This window comes from Herpailurus yagouaroundi, unplaced genomic scaffold (assembly GCF_014898765.1).
Source record: "Herpailurus yagouaroundi ecotype Mexico unplaced genomic scaffold, PumYag 162, whole genome shotgun sequence".
In the NCBI taxonomy this organism is placed as follows: domain Eukaryota; kingdom Metazoa; phylum Chordata; class Mammalia; order Carnivora; family Felidae; genus Herpailurus; species Herpailurus yagouaroundi.
The window spans coordinates 69,962,666-69,979,717 of record NW_024412403.1 but is presented as its reverse complement, the minus strand read 5'-3'; the positions used below and the strand labels follow the sequence as shown (position 1 = coordinate 69,979,717).

The following is a 17,052-nucleotide window of genomic DNA, read 5'->3' as shown; positions in this document are numbered from 1 at the left end:
AGGGGATTATTCACGTTGGGGCTTTTTTCTCTGTGATTCCAGGCTTCCTTTCCTAGGAAGACATTTGCATGCTGGCTGCTGAGAAATGGGTTTGAGGATGAATTGATGGCTGGATGCCTGGGAATGGAAATGAGCACAGTCCAAAAACAGCTCCTGAAGCTGTTAGCATGGTTGTTTCTGCATTGGCGTGCTTAGGGGAGTCGCTGTGTTTGGATGCCGATGTGCAATGCATGTACCTGCTTTCCCCCTCTCTCCTTTGTACCAATATAGCATCTCTCTGACCTTGCTGGGGATGTGAGGAGGATTATTGCTATAGGTCATTGAAAGCTCTCTTTGTAAATGCAGTTTGGGGTCATCCAGCAGATTGTGGTTTTGTCCCATCCATGTCCATTCTCTTTTGTCTTGCAGTGGATACATGAGTAGGAAAAAAAAAAAAAAAAAAAAGCTGTTGCTACCACCAGTTTATAATGCAAACATTTTCTTTCTCGGGAGATTTTTGTGATGTTTTCCATGCATTTTCCAGTGCTAAAATCCCTTAATTCTGGGTCTGAGGCTGTGCATCAATGGGCCGGTCTGAATCCTGCTCCTCCAAAGATGAGTCTATTCTGAAGAGCCTGTTGAGTTTCAGGGGTTGGAGGGCCCTTGGGGAAACTTCTTTCTCTGAAACTCAAGGTGATTTCTTTTCTTGGAATTTGTCCCTCTTAATCTTCCCGTCTTTGGGGAAACATCTCTCTCTGAACAAGTTACTATAAGGCTACAGGTACTTAGGAAAGTGCTTACCACTTGGCACTCAATAGATGTTGGCGGCTGTTATTAGAGACAGCCGTCTAGAGCTGCACAGCTCCATGAACACATCAAGCAGAAACACATGTGTTGTAACTTTTCTAGTACTGCATTAAGAAAGTGAAAAGAAGCAAGTAACATTCATTTTAACAGTATATTTTACTTAACATGTCAAAAATCCTATATTTTCTATGTGTAATCAACATTTTTAAATGATCAAGATAATTTTCCTTTCTTTTGTTCGCACTAAGTCTTCAAAACTGGAGTGTAATTCACACTTATGGTGTAGCTCAGTTAGGACTAGCCCTGTTTGGAGTGCTCCGTTGCCATGTGCAGCTACCATGGCTACCAACCCCGGGTGACTCCAGTCTAGAACCTTGCCACTCAGGGTGAGTTCTGGAGACCAGAAGCATCAGCACCATCTGAGACCTTGTCTGAACTGAAGAATCTCTGGCTCCACCCCAGACCTAGAGAAGCAGAATCTGCATTTTAACAAGTGATTTATTTGAATATCCAAATGGGAAGCCCTGGCCCAGAATGCCCAGGCTTAGTCCCCACCCCCTGAAATTTTGATTTAATCTATCCAAGGTAGGAGCTGGGCACTAGTATTTTTTTAAAGCTTCCCCTGGTGATTCTAATATGTAGCCAGGCTTGAGTCACTTGCATAGTGGGCTCTGGAGCCAGGATGCCTGGCTCTGCCCCTTTCTAACTTTGAGGCCTCGGAAAATCTACTGAAAGACTCTCCGTGCCTCAGTTTCTTCATGCCATGAAAGTAGTATCTGCTCCAAGGGATGTTATGAGGATTAAGTGGTTAATACGTGCAAAAGCACCCAGAACAACACCAGGCACATAAGAAGCACTCCTTAAGTATAAGCTCTCACCCTTTCTTCTTTTCCTTGAAGGTCCGGGGTTACCCAGAGCCCCAGGTGACGTGGCACCGAAATGGGCAACCCATCACCAGTGGGGGCCGCTTCCTGCTAGATTGCGGTATCCGGGGGACTTTCAGCCTTGTGATTCATGCTGTCCGTGAGGACGACAAGGGAAAGTATACCTGTGAAGCCACCAATGATAGTGGTGCCCGCCAGGTGACAGTGGAGTTGACTGTAGAAGGTGAGTTTCAGGAAGCGAGAATCGTGGTGGGAGATGAGCTGTCAGTCTCCCCAAGGCCTGCAGCTCCTGTTTCTGCCCCTCTCGGGCAGAAGAGAAACCCACAAGGGAAAGCGTGCCGAGCTCTGAACTCAGGACCTTTTAGTCTAATGGGGGAGATGTGGTTCCTGAGAACAAGGGAGGCATCCCAGGAGACACGGTCAACCTCACATCACCTCACTTTCCTGCTCTAGCCTTCCTATGGCTTCCCCTCACACTGTGACTGAGACCAGACTGGCCCCACCTGGCTCTCCAGACTCATCAACCACTCCTGGCCAGGCTCCCTCCACTGTGGTCAAGCTGTCACCTCCCTGCTCCCCACCGCCCTTCCTTCAGCAAGCCTCAGGGCCTTCTCCTGCCGTTCCCTGTCCTCCTTCAGGTCTCTGTTTCCAGGTTCCCTCCTTAGAGGACCCTTTCTGACCACCCTAACCCCAGAACTCTCCGTCTTCCCACTCCCCCTGAACCTCTAACTAGAAATTCTAGGAAGAGAAGGACTTTATATTGTTTTTACTGTATCTCTAGCATCTAGAAAACTTCCTGGCATAGGATAGGTACTGAAATATTTGGAGAATGAATGAGCAGTGTTTCTTATCATCATTATAAAGTAATACTTGCTCATTTATAAAAATTTTGTAAAACTCAGAAAAATATATAGGAGATAAACATACCAATATGTTAACACTAATTATTTTGTCTTCCTTTTCCCCTCTGTACTTAAAAAATTCTATCAACTTTATTAACTGTAAAACTTCCAGGAAAAACATTGACCATAAGTAAAACTGTTTCTTTTGCTGCTAGTGTATCCCCCATGTGCTGAAGCCCTTCCACTGAGGAGAACATTTCCAGTTCAGGCCATTGGCTGCTGCTTAAAGGCCTGATGTCTGAAAGGACATGGGGGTTTGTCAGACCCTCAGAGTTATGACGAGGCTCCCTTGACCTCAGCTTATAAGCCTTTCCAGGGGCTTATAAACCAGAAGGTCAGACTCACTTTCTCCTCTCTCAGGAGACAGTCTTCCCCACCTGGTTTTGAGGGACACTGTATGAGAGGATTAAGGTAGCCAGGGAAGGTTCCAGAGGGGGTGAGGTGCACCTGGGCCAATGTTTTCCCTGCTTCCCTACATCATTGAAAGACAGGCTGTTTCACAGAACAGAATGTGCATAGTTTGGATGCTTTCCCCAAATTATTTAACTGAGTGACTCATTCCTTTTAATGACCTTCAAGTGCCTGTGGGCTGGAGCATTCCAAATGGAAAGTGGCACCTGATCAGAGTCTCTGAGTGGCCCTCATCTTGGACAGTTCTGGTGCTGTGCTTTCCCCTACATTATGCACTTTTTCAATATCCATAAATAAAAATTACTTTCCCCCCTTGTATTAGTCAACTCAAGCTGCCATAACAAAATACCACAGACTGTCTGGCTTAAATAATAGAAATGTATTTTCTCACAGTTCTGGAGGGTGTGTTTGGTTTCTGATGAGAGCTCTCTTCCTAGCTTGCAGATGGCCATTGTGTCCTCATATGGCAGAGAGAGAGCACCAGTGTCTCTTCCTCTTCTTATAAGGGCAACAGCTCTACTGGATTAGGGCCCCACCCTTATGACCTCATTGAACCTTTATCACCTCTGTGGCCTTTTCTCCAAATACAGTCACACCGAGGGGTAGGACTTCAACATATGAATTTGGGTAGACACAAAAGTTCAGTCTATAATACTCCTTTTCTGACTTTCTGTTTATTGCCGGGGAAATGGGGAATTATGAGTCAGAGATCCAAGGTTCTGGTCCCAGCTTTCACCAATCATATGTGTGACTTTAAACCTCTGGACCTCTGTTCCTACAGAATAAAGGGTTTAAATTCAGTGATCTCTATATCCTGGGCTAGCCTTTGTTTTCTGTGATCCATTTAAAGGAATGGAGTTGGTTAGGCATGCAGAGTAGGTACCTAAAACCCAAGTAATATGAAACCTTTTTTTTCAACTCCCACTTTTGAGGAAGTTAGAGCTGATGATCTACTAAAATTTTTTCCTGCATAATTGAGATGTGGGCAACAGAAAGGAAACAAGACAGGAGAGCTACAGAGGAAGGAGAGAAGACTAAGGCTCTCAATCCTGTCCCCTCCCATTTGGTTTTAATTTGGGAAGATTTAGGCTCAGACCACTTGAGACGTTTTAGGTTCTAATCCTGGGAGATAGAGAATGGCCTAAAAGCTGCAGCGTCTTTAAATGTGAATGGCCGTGTATGCATTCTGCTTCTGCATCAAAGGGCCATTTCAGCTGTGGCTTAGGACCACCCTATAGATCATGGGCCTGGTGGGAATGGGAATTCTTACAAAGGGGATCTAGCAGCCACCTGCCTTCTCACTAGCTCTGTGCTAGGCTTCTTACTTGGAAAGATCAGAGGTCCTGGAATTAAGAGTACAATTCATATGTGAAGACTCTTGACCCCCTAGTGGTCAGACTCAGAAGGCAGCATTGTTAAATGGTCTTGGAATTTAATTCCACTCATTTCTAACTATGGGGGATTTCTCCTTTTGGAGCCTTATTTCCTTTTCTGTACACTGGAATTAACAGCTACCCCACAGAGCTGTGTAAGGATCAGTGCAGCATTGGAAAATAGTAGGTACTGGGTAAATGTAGCCTTGTGATATTTGAACCCAGTATCAACATCCTGAGCACTACTTCCAGAGAGAAATACTTGCATGCCTTAACGATAGGACCATTCATACAATGACCTTATGTAGTGGAATGCAGCCCCAGTGTGAGCCCTGGAAAGGCTCTCCGCAGCCAGTCCTGACACGCACCCATCTCCAGGGGGTTGGTCACAGGGACATGCCACAGAGCAAAGAAGAGAGACAGCTCCTGCCCTCTGGGAGCTTTCCTTCTAGTCTCGGGGCCACAGGCCTGTTCTCCAGCACAGCTGTCCATAGAAATATAATGTGAGCCGTGTATGGAATCTTAAGTTTTCTAAGCCATGTATAGAATCTTAAGTAGCCACGTTAAAAAAAAGAGGTGAACACACGCCAGTCAGAGTGGCCAAAATGAACAAATCAGGAGACTACAGATGCTGGCGAGGATGTGGAGAAACGGGAACCCTCTTGCACTGTTGGTGGGAATGCAAATTGGTGCAGCCGCTCTGGAAAGCAGTGTGGAGGTTCCTCAAAAAATTAAAAATAGACCTACCCTATGACCCAGCAATAGCACTGTTAGGAATTTACCCAAGGGATACAGGAGTACTGATGCATAGGGACACTTGTACCCCAATGTTCATAGCAGCACTCTCAACAATAGCCAAATTATGGAAAGAACCTAAATGTCCACCAACTGATGAATGGATAAAGAAATTGTGGTTTGTATACACAATGGAGTACTGCGTGGCAATGAGAAAGAATGAAATACGGCCCTTTGTAGCAACATGGATGGAACTGGAGAGTGTGATGCTAAGTGAAATAAGCCATACAGAGAAAGATAGATACCATATGGTTTCACTCTTATGTGGATCCTGATAAACTTAACAGAAACCCATGGAGGAGGAGAAGGAAAAAAAAAAAAAAAAGAGGTTAGAGTGGAAGAGAGCCAAAGCATAAGAGACTGTTAAAAACTGAGAACAAACTGAGGGTGGAGGGGGGGGTGGGAGGGGGGGGAGGGTGCGTGATGGGTATTGAGGAGGGCACCTTTTGGGATGAGCACTGGGTGTTGTATGGAAACCAATTTGACAATAAACTTCATATATTGAAAAAATAAAAATAAATAAATAAATAAATAAATAAATAAATAAATAGGTGAAGACAATTTTCATAAAATATTTTCCTTAACCCAATATATCCAAGATACTAACATTTCAGCATATAATTAGTATAAAATTATTAATGAGATAGTTTACAGTCTTCAGCCTTTGGGGTATATTTTACACTTACAGCACATCTTGATTCAGATTAATTGTATTTCAAGAGCTCAATAGTCACATATGGCTAATGCCTATTGTTGGACAGCACAGCTCCAGAAGCTCGCATTTAAATAGGGATAAACAGGGGCGCCTGGGTGGCGCAGTCGGTTAAGCGTCCGACTTCAGCCAGGTCACGATCTCGCGGTCCGTGAGTTCGAGCCCCGCGTCGGGCTCTGGGCTGACGGCTCGGAGCCTGGAGCCTGTTTCCGATTCTGTGTCTCCCTCTCTCTCTCTCTGCCCCTCCCCTGTTCATGCTCTGTCTCTCTCTGTCCCCCAAAAAATAAATAAACGTTAAAAAATAAATAAATAAATAGGGATAAACAAGGCTTAGCAGGAAAAAAAAAAAAAAAAAGGAAAGAAAACCCACCTTATATGAATAAGGTGGTGAGTAGTCCTGGGCAATGACATCCACAGAGTGAGTCTAGAACTTGGGGTGGAGTGAGGGGTTGTGCTGAAATGACAGAGGTGCCCCATATTTGGTGGTCTGAGTTTTGTGTTGCAGGGACCAAGGATTCACTTAGCTCATTTCAAGTAATAAAGGGTTCATTTTAAGACTTGAGCTCAGGAGCCCAGGGTAAGCCAAACTGGCAGGCCCAGAGGAGATCCAGGCCTCAGGATGGCCTATACTCACCTTACAGGATTGTTTGGTGCAAATGCAGGGACACATGAATCCCCCTAGGAAACTTGTTAAAAATGCAGGTTCTGATTCCATGGGTCTGGAGTGGGAGCCTGAGTGTCTGCCGTTGTAACCGGTCCCAGAGGATGCCCATGCTGCTGGTCCGTGGATCACACTTTGAGTAGCAAAGAAGGATTCAATTACCGATGTGATATCTTTGGCCTAATACAGTAATTCTCAAATGTGAGCATGTATCAGAATCACCTGAAGGATATTTCTGAAACCACAAAATGCTAGGCCTTGCCCCAGAGTTTCTGATTTAGGAGGTTGGGATGGGCTCAAGAATTTTCACTTATAACAGTTTTCTTGGTGATGCTGATGCTGCTGATACTGCTGCATACTGGGACCAATACTTTGAGAACCAGTGGGCTGGTGCTTATACCTATGGTTAGGGTACTCCAGAGAGACAAATAGATTGTACATATATATGTGGAAAGAGATTCATTACAAGAAATTGGCTCACGTGATTGTGGAGGCTGACAAGTCCCAAGATGTGCAGTCAGCAAGCTGAAGACCCAGGGGAGCCAACCCTGTAGTTCCAATCCAAGTCCAAAGGCCTGAGACCCAGGGGAGTTGATGGTGTCATTTCAGTGCAAAGGCCGGCAGGCTCAAAACCCAGAAGAGTTGATATTTCAGATGGAGTCAACAACAGAGGAAGAACCCATGTCCCAGGTCAAAGGTAGTCAGGCAGGAGGAATGCCTCCTTATTTGAGGGAGGGTCAGCCTTTTCATTCTATTCAGATCTTCAACTGATTAGATGAGGCCCACCCACATTGGAGATGGCAACTGTTTTACTCAGGCTACTGATTTCAATGTTGATCTCATCCAAAAACACCCTCACACAAACATCCAGAATAGTGTTTGACCAAATATCTAGGCAACCTTTGTCTCAGTAAATTGACAAACAAAATTAACCATCACATCTACTAAATACTTTATTAGAATATTCCTGAATTATTTCATGGAATCTGATTAACATATTTCTCTTTTTTAAGCTGTTCATTAGGAATATCAGCTAAGTAACGCAAAGCTTCTATGAGAGTTAACAGTGGTATATGATATGGTCTGGTAAGGCAGAATGGGAACATGTGCACATAGGTTGTGAGAAAGCAGCCACAAAGCCAAGAAAAGACATGCAGAGACCAGGTATAATATAACCAGAGCTAACTCTCAAACCATTCTTCCTCCATGTTTCTGGCAAGATTGGGATTGGTCATCCTTGGGACAGGTGCCACCATGTTCCAGCCTGCACTGGTTACAGGTAATGGGCAGGTAATGGGTATAGAACATGGCTGCAGGTGGTTGTCACTTTTGCAGGCCTGTGGTCATGGCAGGTATCACTAGGGTGCGGCTTATACTCTGCCAGTGTGATTACAAATGGAGCCTTCTTTGACTTTCAGAAGAGTCCCAGTGTAGATAATAAATTACATGGTTATCCTAGCCACGATTGACGTGTCCGGTGCAATGGGCAGCGAGAAAGCTATAAAGGTAATGTTGAGAAATAAAGGGTTATTTTCGGAGAAGAGGAGTAGCAAGAGCAGTAGTTTCAGAGGACGTAGATAAAGTTTACTTTCGTCTCTGAAACATACATTCCAGTCCATTGACCACTCTGCATTAGAATGCAGTGAACAGTTTTGGGGGCGCCTGGGTGGCTCAGTCAGCTAGCTAGGCATTCGACTCTTGATTTCGGCTCAGGTCGTGATCCCAGGATGGTGGGATCGGGCGCTGCGGAGCTCCTTGCTGAGCATTGAGCCTGTCTAGGATTCTCTCTCGCCCTCTGCCCCTCTCCCATGTGCACCTGCTCTCTCTCTAAAATAATTTTTAAAAAATGTGAGGAACAATTTTTTTTAAGTAAATTTTAAAATAATGAATACGTGTTCACTGGGGAATAGATTTGGCCAGGAGCTCCCTCCTCTTGGGGAGTTTTCTTTGAAATAAGTAGGAGGGTCAAAAACCTAGCTTCCCCCCTCTTTTTTGGACCCAGCCTTGGCCATCACTCTTTCTTCTCTCTTTGTTAGGTACCCCATCCTTCGTGCAGATTCCTCCTCCTCTGCCTCCTTCCACTGCCCTGTGCACCACTCTGCTCCTGTCTGTGTTAGGCACTGGAGACAGAGCAGAGCAGTTCAGACAGAGTAGCTGCCTCCTTGGAGTTATTGGGAAAGAGAGACTATAACTAAGTAACAAATATAACTTTGGCAGTAGAATTAAGAGCTCAATGACCATGTGTGAGAAAGAGGGCCAGGTAGCGGGCTGCCTGGAATGTGACGGTGGGACAAAGAGTGACCTCATGTCCTGGGATTTAAGGGAGAAGAGTGGCCCTTGGAACTCAGAGCTAACTGAAGGGTGCGGGAGCTCAAGTGTGTATTATTTCCCCGTCTGTCGTTACTTGAGGGCTTCTTCCTGACGTGGACTCTCCATCCCTCTGGCTTGGCCTCTATGTGATCCACCTCTGGTCCTGAGACCAGAAATAAAGCACCAAAAAGTTGTGGGAGTATTTGCAGACATATTTTAGAGTGGGAAATAGCGAGACAGTTAGTGGGGTCAGCAGAGAGAGGATATGTCTGGAGAGGCAGGCAGGACTTAGGCCCTGGTGATGGAAAGCCACTGGAGGGTATCAAGGAAGAAAATAACACGATTTGATTTGGGCAAAATATCTCACTGAAGGGTGTGGGGTGGGGTGGGCGGGGGGGTGGACGGGGTGCAGGATGCCATTGGTTTCCTGTCTTTAAGCATCGATTTTCTGGAAATTGAGAAAACAGTTGTTTCCATTTCCCCATAGAAAGCATTTTCCAGATCCAAACTGGAGAGATCAGTGTGCTGGATCTTTTAATGGCACGCCGGCCAATGAAATGATAGAAAGCCGCTCCCCTCTGCCCCTCACCTCCACTTTGTTTGTTTAGCACTTGTTCCTTTATCCCAGAAAGATACAGATTTTCCTCAGTTCCTCCCTAATCCACACCACGGGCTGGCTCAGTGGGTGCTAAGGGCTGTAGGGGTTTGCTTTGCCTTTTAGTTGCCCCTCTTCCAAACAAGGCTTGTGCTCCTGTGGTCTGCCCGGCTTTCCTCTTCCAGAAGGTCGGCCTCCTGCTCACCTCCTACCCAAGCACACTTCCCACTTGCCCCGGCCTCCCCGGCGCTGCAGCCTCCACTCTCTATACCCCCATGAAACCCCTGTCCCGCAAGCCAAGGCCCCCTGACAGTGTGGGAGAGAGAGGGTCAGGCGGCAAGCTGCTGGGAGTTTGGCAGCAGAGGGGACAGTGACCCCATGTCATGGGACCTAAGGGAGAAGAGTGGCCCTCATGACTGCGACTCCAGCTATACTGGCACCACTGACACCCGCTTTCCTGGGGGATTTTGAATTTGTAGGAAATGCTCCTGTGCCACATTTTTTTGCCACTATCCTTTTGTAGGGACAGATTTCTCAGATCCCCTTTATCTCCACATTGGATTAGATTGATGACATAATGGGTTTTGAGCCCATGTCTGTTTACAGCAGCTGAGTCTTAAATCATTGTATTCCTCAAGAATGCCTGTTGTGCCTCTCCTTGTGTGTGTGTTTGCCTGTGTGTGCTCTTATTTCTTTTGTACTATATTTTTTTATATCTACATCTCCCACCTACCTAAAGATCTGTAATCATATTTCCCATTGACATTCTGTATAAACTCAGTTTATAACACTCCCTGATGCCCCTTCCTTTTTTGTAGGAGCATATGCCCTATCTAGGGGCACCTGGGTGGCTCAGTCGGTTAAGCGTTCAACTTTGGTTTAGATCATGATCTCACAGTTCATGAATTGAAGCCCTGTGTCGGGCTCTGTGTTGACAGCTCAGAGCCTGGAGCCTGCTTGGGATTCTGTGTCTCCCTCTCTCTCTTCTCTTCCCCTGTTTGCTCTGTCTCTTTCTGTCTGTCAAAAATAAATAAAAAACATTAAAAAAAATTCAGCAGCACTTGGGTGGCTCAGTCGGTTAAGCCTCCGACTTTGGCTCAGGTCATGATCGTGCCATTCCCAAGTTCGAGCCCCACATCAGACTGTGTGCTGACAGCTCAGAGCCTGGAGCCTGTTTCAGATTCTGTGTTTCCCTCTCTCTCTGCCCCTCCCCCATTCACGTTCTGTCTCTCTCTCTCTCAAAAATAAATAAACATTAAAAAAAATTTTTTTTTAATTTCAGCCAGGATTTTAAAAGCTCTGAGTTTTCGTCTGTTTCTCTCTCATCAAAGTTAACAATAAAAATGTGTTAGAAATGAACATTGTTCTTTCTGCCCCACAGATCTCTTGGTAGTGAAACAGTTGTGTGTCAAGACGGCCTTGGCAGAAGCCTCACTTACTTGCTATGTGGAAGAGCCACATGCAAATCATTTGGTCTCCTTTCTGCTCCTGAAGGGTGACTTCCAAACCCCCTTCACCTTGACTCCCTTTCCTCCTTTATTTTCACCCTCCCCTCTCCTTTCCCCTCTTTCCCCCTACACAGTATTGCTAGTGCCCCTGACTGGCCCGGCTTTGTCCCTGCTGACATTGCCCCCTTTCACGGGTCTCACTCCTCCCCATCTCCGACCTGTCCCCAGCCCTTAGCCAGCAATCCATGGCTCTCATCAGACTGTATTGAATGTGCTGACTTTGTGCTGGGCTCTCAGGGCAGCAAGAGAGTTCGGTATTGCTCTCAAGAGACTGACTTTCTTGACCTCACATTTCATTATTCTATTGCAGTTATGATTCAACATGTGGGTGTATTTATGAGGTGCTGACTTTGTGCGGTGCCATGTGGGAGACAGAGTACTTTGTCGGACCCTTTCTGCAGGAAGTTGGTTGGTCAGATAGGACCTAGGCTCATTAAAAGCTAAGTCAAAGCAGAACTCCAGCCAAGGCAGCACGGGTTTATTTGCCCAATAATCGGCACATGGGCTTTGTAAACTCAGAGAAGAATGAGACCCCTGGAGGCTAAAATAGTCTGCGATGTCTTCTTGGAGGACAGACTTGGGCGAGTCCTGGAGGAACGAGTTAGATTTAGGCACAGATTGGGATTCCGAAGATGAGGACGGGAGGAAAGAGGAGAGAGTTAGTGACACCATACACACAAGCACGTACACCACACACACACATGAGCACATGCACACACACACATACACAGTCTTGTGTTTTTCATTTTCTCTACCCCAGTGCTCTGTAACCTGTCTTGCTTTGTTATCTTCCTTTAAGGTCATTTCATGCTTTTTTTTTTTTTTTTTTTTGTATATAACATGTCTGTTCTGCCATTTATCCTAACACTACCTTTCTTTAGGCTATATTAGCATTTTTCTTTTTATTTTTTTCTCTCTTTATAGAGAAATAATTCTTTCTTCAACTCTTTTATTTTTCAGTTGTCCACCTGTTTACCTGTGTCCTTTCATTTTCCTGGACTGCTCGTACAGTGCTTTTCTACATCATTTGCTTTTAAATCCAAATATGCCCATGAGTCGGTGTGAGCATCTGACCTCATCGTGTCTTCTAGTGCACCTGAGCATTTACATACTGAAATAGTCATGGTTGGACATTTACATATTGAAATCGGTATCATTATAATTTATTTTCCCTTAATATTTTAGTTGGGGCTTTATATTTTCTTCTTGAGATGAAATATGGGAGTTAGCAGTAAACTTTAATTCAGGATGGCACAGGGGGCATTACTAAATATCTGTTATAAAAAATGGGCATTTTTTTCTGATAAAAACCACTGTTTGAGGGCACTTGGGTGGCCGAGTCAGTTCAGCATCCGACTCTTGATTTTGGCTCAGGTCATGATCTCATGGTTTGTGAGATGAGCCCAGTGTCGGGCTTTGCACTGACAGCGTGGAGCCTGCCTGGGATTCTCTCTCTCCCTCTCTCTCTCTGCCCCTCCCCTCATCTGTAAATGAATAAATAAATAACTTCAAAACAACAACAACAACAACACTGTTTTAAGCAGTCCTTAAAATCCACTCTGAAGTTGCCTGCAAAGTAGGGCATCTGCTCCCTGGTTTGCCTAGAACAATCCTGGTTTACTTTTGTTGTCCTGGCAGAATTATTACTTATGTCGCTTCCAGTGCAGAGAGTCCCTGTCTGGGTGATAGTTATATCATCACGTATTTTGGAAGCATCACTTCTCCTTGCCATCTTGATCACATTACTCCCCTTGTCGGCAGCATTCTCTGTCTCAACCCGGTCTTTATGTGTCCTTTAACAAAAAAACCCTCGTTCCCTCCACTGTTGAACTTTTCACTCCTAAAACCTGCCAGCGTTCTCTTTTACTCGTCCTTGAAAAATCTAAGAGAACTGGTTCAATATTTTCAGTGCCTTGGCCTTTTCTTCCCCCCTCACTAACTCGATCCTGTCTTCACCAGTTCTCTTAACCTACTCTTCTATTTTTGGCATTTCCATCCTAATCCCCTTTCCACTTATTTTCTTCCCTAGCCTTACTGTTCTGCCAGATTTTCATACTTTCACAAAATTAATTTTGCCTTATCTGACAACTTGCAACTTCAAATTTTTGCCTATAAATAGACCTTGTTGGTTATTTTAGCCCACATTCTCTTTTGGTTTTGATGTCCACTCTCCAGTGTTAACTCACATTAAAATAAGCACTCTGTTCCATTTCTAGCTGCCTGCTTGGTGTGTTACCTTTGGATCATACCATAAACTGCTCTCACCCTGATATAAAAGTTCCTCCAGACAGCATTCTTTTCCTGTTCTTTTAGGCAGTGCCATATTTTTGCTCTATTTTTTTTAAGTAATACAGGAATTTTAGCCTTTGGATTAAGATGTTTAGCTCCCAAGAGTCTTAAAAATGCTTAGCCTATTTTTTTTTATTGTGGTTAAAATACACATCAATTTACCATTTTCACCATTTTAAAGTGTACAATTCAGTGGCAGTAAGTACATTCACCATATTGTGCTACTGTCACCACCATCTAGTTTTAATTTTTTTTTAATGTTTATTTATTCTTGAGAGAGAGAGAGAGAGAGAGCAGGGGAGGAGCAGAGAGAGAGAGAGAGACAGATTCCAAAGCAGGCTCCAGGCTTTGAGCTGCAGCTCAGAGCACGACACGGGGCTGGAACTCATGAGCTGTGAGATCATGACCTGAGCCGAAGTCCGACGCTCAACCAACTGAGCCACCCAGGCACCCCACCACCATCTAGTTTTAAAACTATTCATCATCCTGAACAGAGCCCCCCCCCCCCGCCCCTGGCATCCCCACTGAGCATTTACTCCCATCTGCCTCCCCCAGGCCCTGGAGAGCCACTAATGTGCATTGTCTCCATCCATTTGCCTCTTCTGAACATTTCATATAAATGGAATCACATATATTTTTTTGAGTCTGGCTTTTTTCACTTGGCGAATTTCCTCAGAGTTCATCCGTGTAGTAACATGTACTAGTACTGTATTCCTCTGTATGGCTGAATAATATTCCATTATAGGAATAGACCACATTTTGCATATCCATTCATCAGATAATCAGTCTAATTTTTATCAAATCTTTGCTCCGAGATGAAATGAGTGATACAGTAGCATGATGAGGGCAGTGAATGGTACATAGATATTTTTTGGAGGGCGTCTCAGCGATTGGGTATGTGGCTAATACCATGGTGTTAGCCGATAGTAGTCTTCTGTTGGGGTAGCAGAATCTTTTTCCTTTTTTGGTTTTCTTTCTCCATCTGCCCCTTCTTTTTTTCCCCCCTTATTTTTGGTAACTAGATTACATTTTGTTTTTTCTTTACCATTACATTTATAGGTTTCAAAAAATACAGCTGAATAAATTACTCATAGTTCTCCCACCCAAAAATAATTACTATTAATAATATTTTGATGTATTTTCTTCTGGTTGTTTTCCTGTGCTTGGATGCTTTATTTTTTCCTAGTTAAGATCACATTGAGTTCATAATATTGTAGGATGCGCTCTCTCTCTCTCTCTTTTTTTTTTTTTCCATAAAGTTCATTTATTTTACAAGAATTTGAATCCTACAAGGATTTGGGCACTGTTCTGGATACTTCTGATGAATGAATAAGAAGTTCTGGTGGGGAGGGGCGCCTGGGTCGCTCAGTTGGTTAAGTGTCTGACTTTGGCTCAGGTCATGACCTCACAGTCTATGGGTTCGAACCCCACATGGGGCTCTGTGCTGACAGCTCAGAGCCTGGAGCCTGCTTCAGACTCTGTGTCTCCCTCTCTCTTTCATTCCTCCACTCATACTCCGTCTCTCACTGTCTCAAAAATAAATAAACATTAAAAAAAATTTAAAAAGAAGAAGTTCTGGTGGGGATATGGTTTGGGAGTCATCAGCTTATAAATGATATCTAAAACTTCCTGTGGTGGGGGGGGGGCGGGTAGGGGGGGAGAATCAGCAGTGCACAACTAGGACCCACTCAGCCATGCGGGCCCTCCCACGTGCAAAGGTGGAACAGAGAAGGTGGTTGACGAAGAGTAGGCACCTGGCAAAAGCCAGAGGGTCTGGAGGAGCATGTACTTGGGAGTGGAATAGCCCCATGTCAAATGCTGTTGAGCACCTGAGTGATGGGGGACAGAATTATCCATTGCGTCTGGCAAGACAGTAGTCAGGATGAGTTCATTAGAGTACAGAGGATCATAGCCCACCCAAGTGAAGTATGCCGAAGAGCAATTGATAAAATACTGTAATGTATTTCTGTATGTTTCATATATTCTTAAACATAATCTTGTGGCAGGATAAGATATTCATTTGTACACTTTACTTAACCACTTATTATCTTCCTACTGTGTGACATTTATAGTTTCTAATTTTTACTGTTACCAAGAAGACTGAAATGAAAAGCTTTGTAAACTTTCTTTTCTACTTTTAGCATCACTTCCTTTGATTTGGAGGCACAGAAAGGAAGGTGCTGGTCTAAGACCAGAGTCTCTTTAGAGCTTATGATTCTTATTCGCTCCAATACTTTAAAAAAGGACTGAATGGTTTGCCCTTCCTCCAAAGGTGTCTGAGGGGCCCCAGCATCTTGATTGCAATTGTCAGTTGGGTCCTCCCAGAACAAGTTTCTCCTTTTATCTGCTTAGAAGTTCTTTTAACCTTGAATAGACTATTGAATGGCAAGAACCAAACCCACATTATGGAATGAAAACTATACACAATTCACTGAATAGTTGTGTTAAACAGAAATACATGTACAATAATTGACAATCCACTGGAACCATAACTTACATGTGATGCTGGTGTTAGCTGTTAATCCTTTTCCACGAAGGTTCATTCATCCGTAAACCTGATATGGCCAAGGGAAATACGCAGTCTCCATTCCCGTGTTCCTGTGCCTTCCTACAGATGTGATCGGTGCTAGAATTTAAGGAAGTTTACCCCTCTTCCAGTAAACACCCTGCAGATTTCCCATTGCAGCTGCCTGCTGATATTCAGGGAATGACTTCCACACCTTCTATGTGTGCCTTGGGCAGGGTTTTGTAAACATTCCCAGGTTGTGGCAAAAAGAGAACAACTTCCAGGCTGATCACCGTCTCGGAAATGTCCTCCTTTCCCAAACCTCCATATTCCTGAAAAACACCCCACCACTTTAAAGTCACTTCCTGGTCACATTAGGAGTTGTCCCACCCCAGTAGCAGCTGCCTGACTGGGTTTGCTATTTAACTGCTTCCTGTCCACCTTACCCAGGACCTGTAGTATCCACGGTGCTGCTGATGCAGATTCTGGTGAGATGCTGGTGGCAATGTTGATTGTATCAAATGTGAATAGATCTAGTGTGAGAGATGCGTGTGCATCTCCTTCCCTTCAACAGGCTCATCTTCTGGAGAGGCCCTGGATCGCCACAGATAATCCCCTAAGTAGAAGGTCCAGTGGCATGGGATAGTTCAGCAGAATGGTTGAGTGTTCTACAACAGGCACACCTGGATGCATTTCTGCACTATTACTGGCTCTGTGACTTGGGCGAGCAACTTAACTTTTCTAAATCTCTTTTTTCTCGTCTGTTTAAAACATAGAAGGATAATGTAGTACCAGCCTCCTTAAATGATGTTATGTCAAGTGCCCACCATAGTGCCTGGCCCAGGACAGGCTCAGTCGGGGTGAACTGTTTCTGTCAGTATCCCATCCCCACCCCTGTTGTTGACTCTTCTGACTTTCATTGCTCTGAGTTGGTGGCTCAGACCTGACTTCAAGCCTCTCTCTCTTTGTTTTCTACTTGCAGGGACCTTTGTGAAGAAGCACAGTCAGCCTGTTGTTTCCAAAACCTTGGGGTAAGTTGTGGAATATTCAAACCAAGGGAAGGGCCAGATTGGCTTTTCCTGCTGACCTGGCAGAACCAGGTCTAGGGTGTGAGTATTCTTAGACATCCTGGGCTGTAATAACTTAACACTGGAGCCTACAGGGATGTGAGGTGGCCCTCACACAATGCCTGTGGATAGCCCCTTTGACTGGTTCAACTGCTAAATGCTGAGGAAGAAGTGGCCATAGTCTGCAGGGATCACTGACAATCAAGGCAATAGTCAGAAGATGTAAGTAAGCAGACCTAGAAGAGGCAATCAA

At 44.6% G+C, this 17,052-nt stretch overlaps 1 protein-coding gene across 6 annotated transcripts in view; it reads left to right on the top strand.

Annotated features, from left to right (window-relative positions):
- The window catches only part of MYLK (myosin light chain kinase), a 279,895-nt gene that overhangs the window by 139,185 nt on the left and 123,658 nt on the right, over nt 1-17,052 (top strand). For all 6 annotated transcript variants that reach the window (XM_040484717.1, XM_040484716.1, XM_040484718.1 and 3 more), the window contains 2 exons: nt 1,686-1,893; nt 16,715-16,763. In XM_040484717.1, the coding sequence (XP_040340651.1) occupies nt 1,686-1,893; nt 16,715-16,763 (257 nt within the window). The remainder of the gene's footprint in view (nt 1-1,685; nt 1,894-16,714; nt 16,764-17,052) is intronic.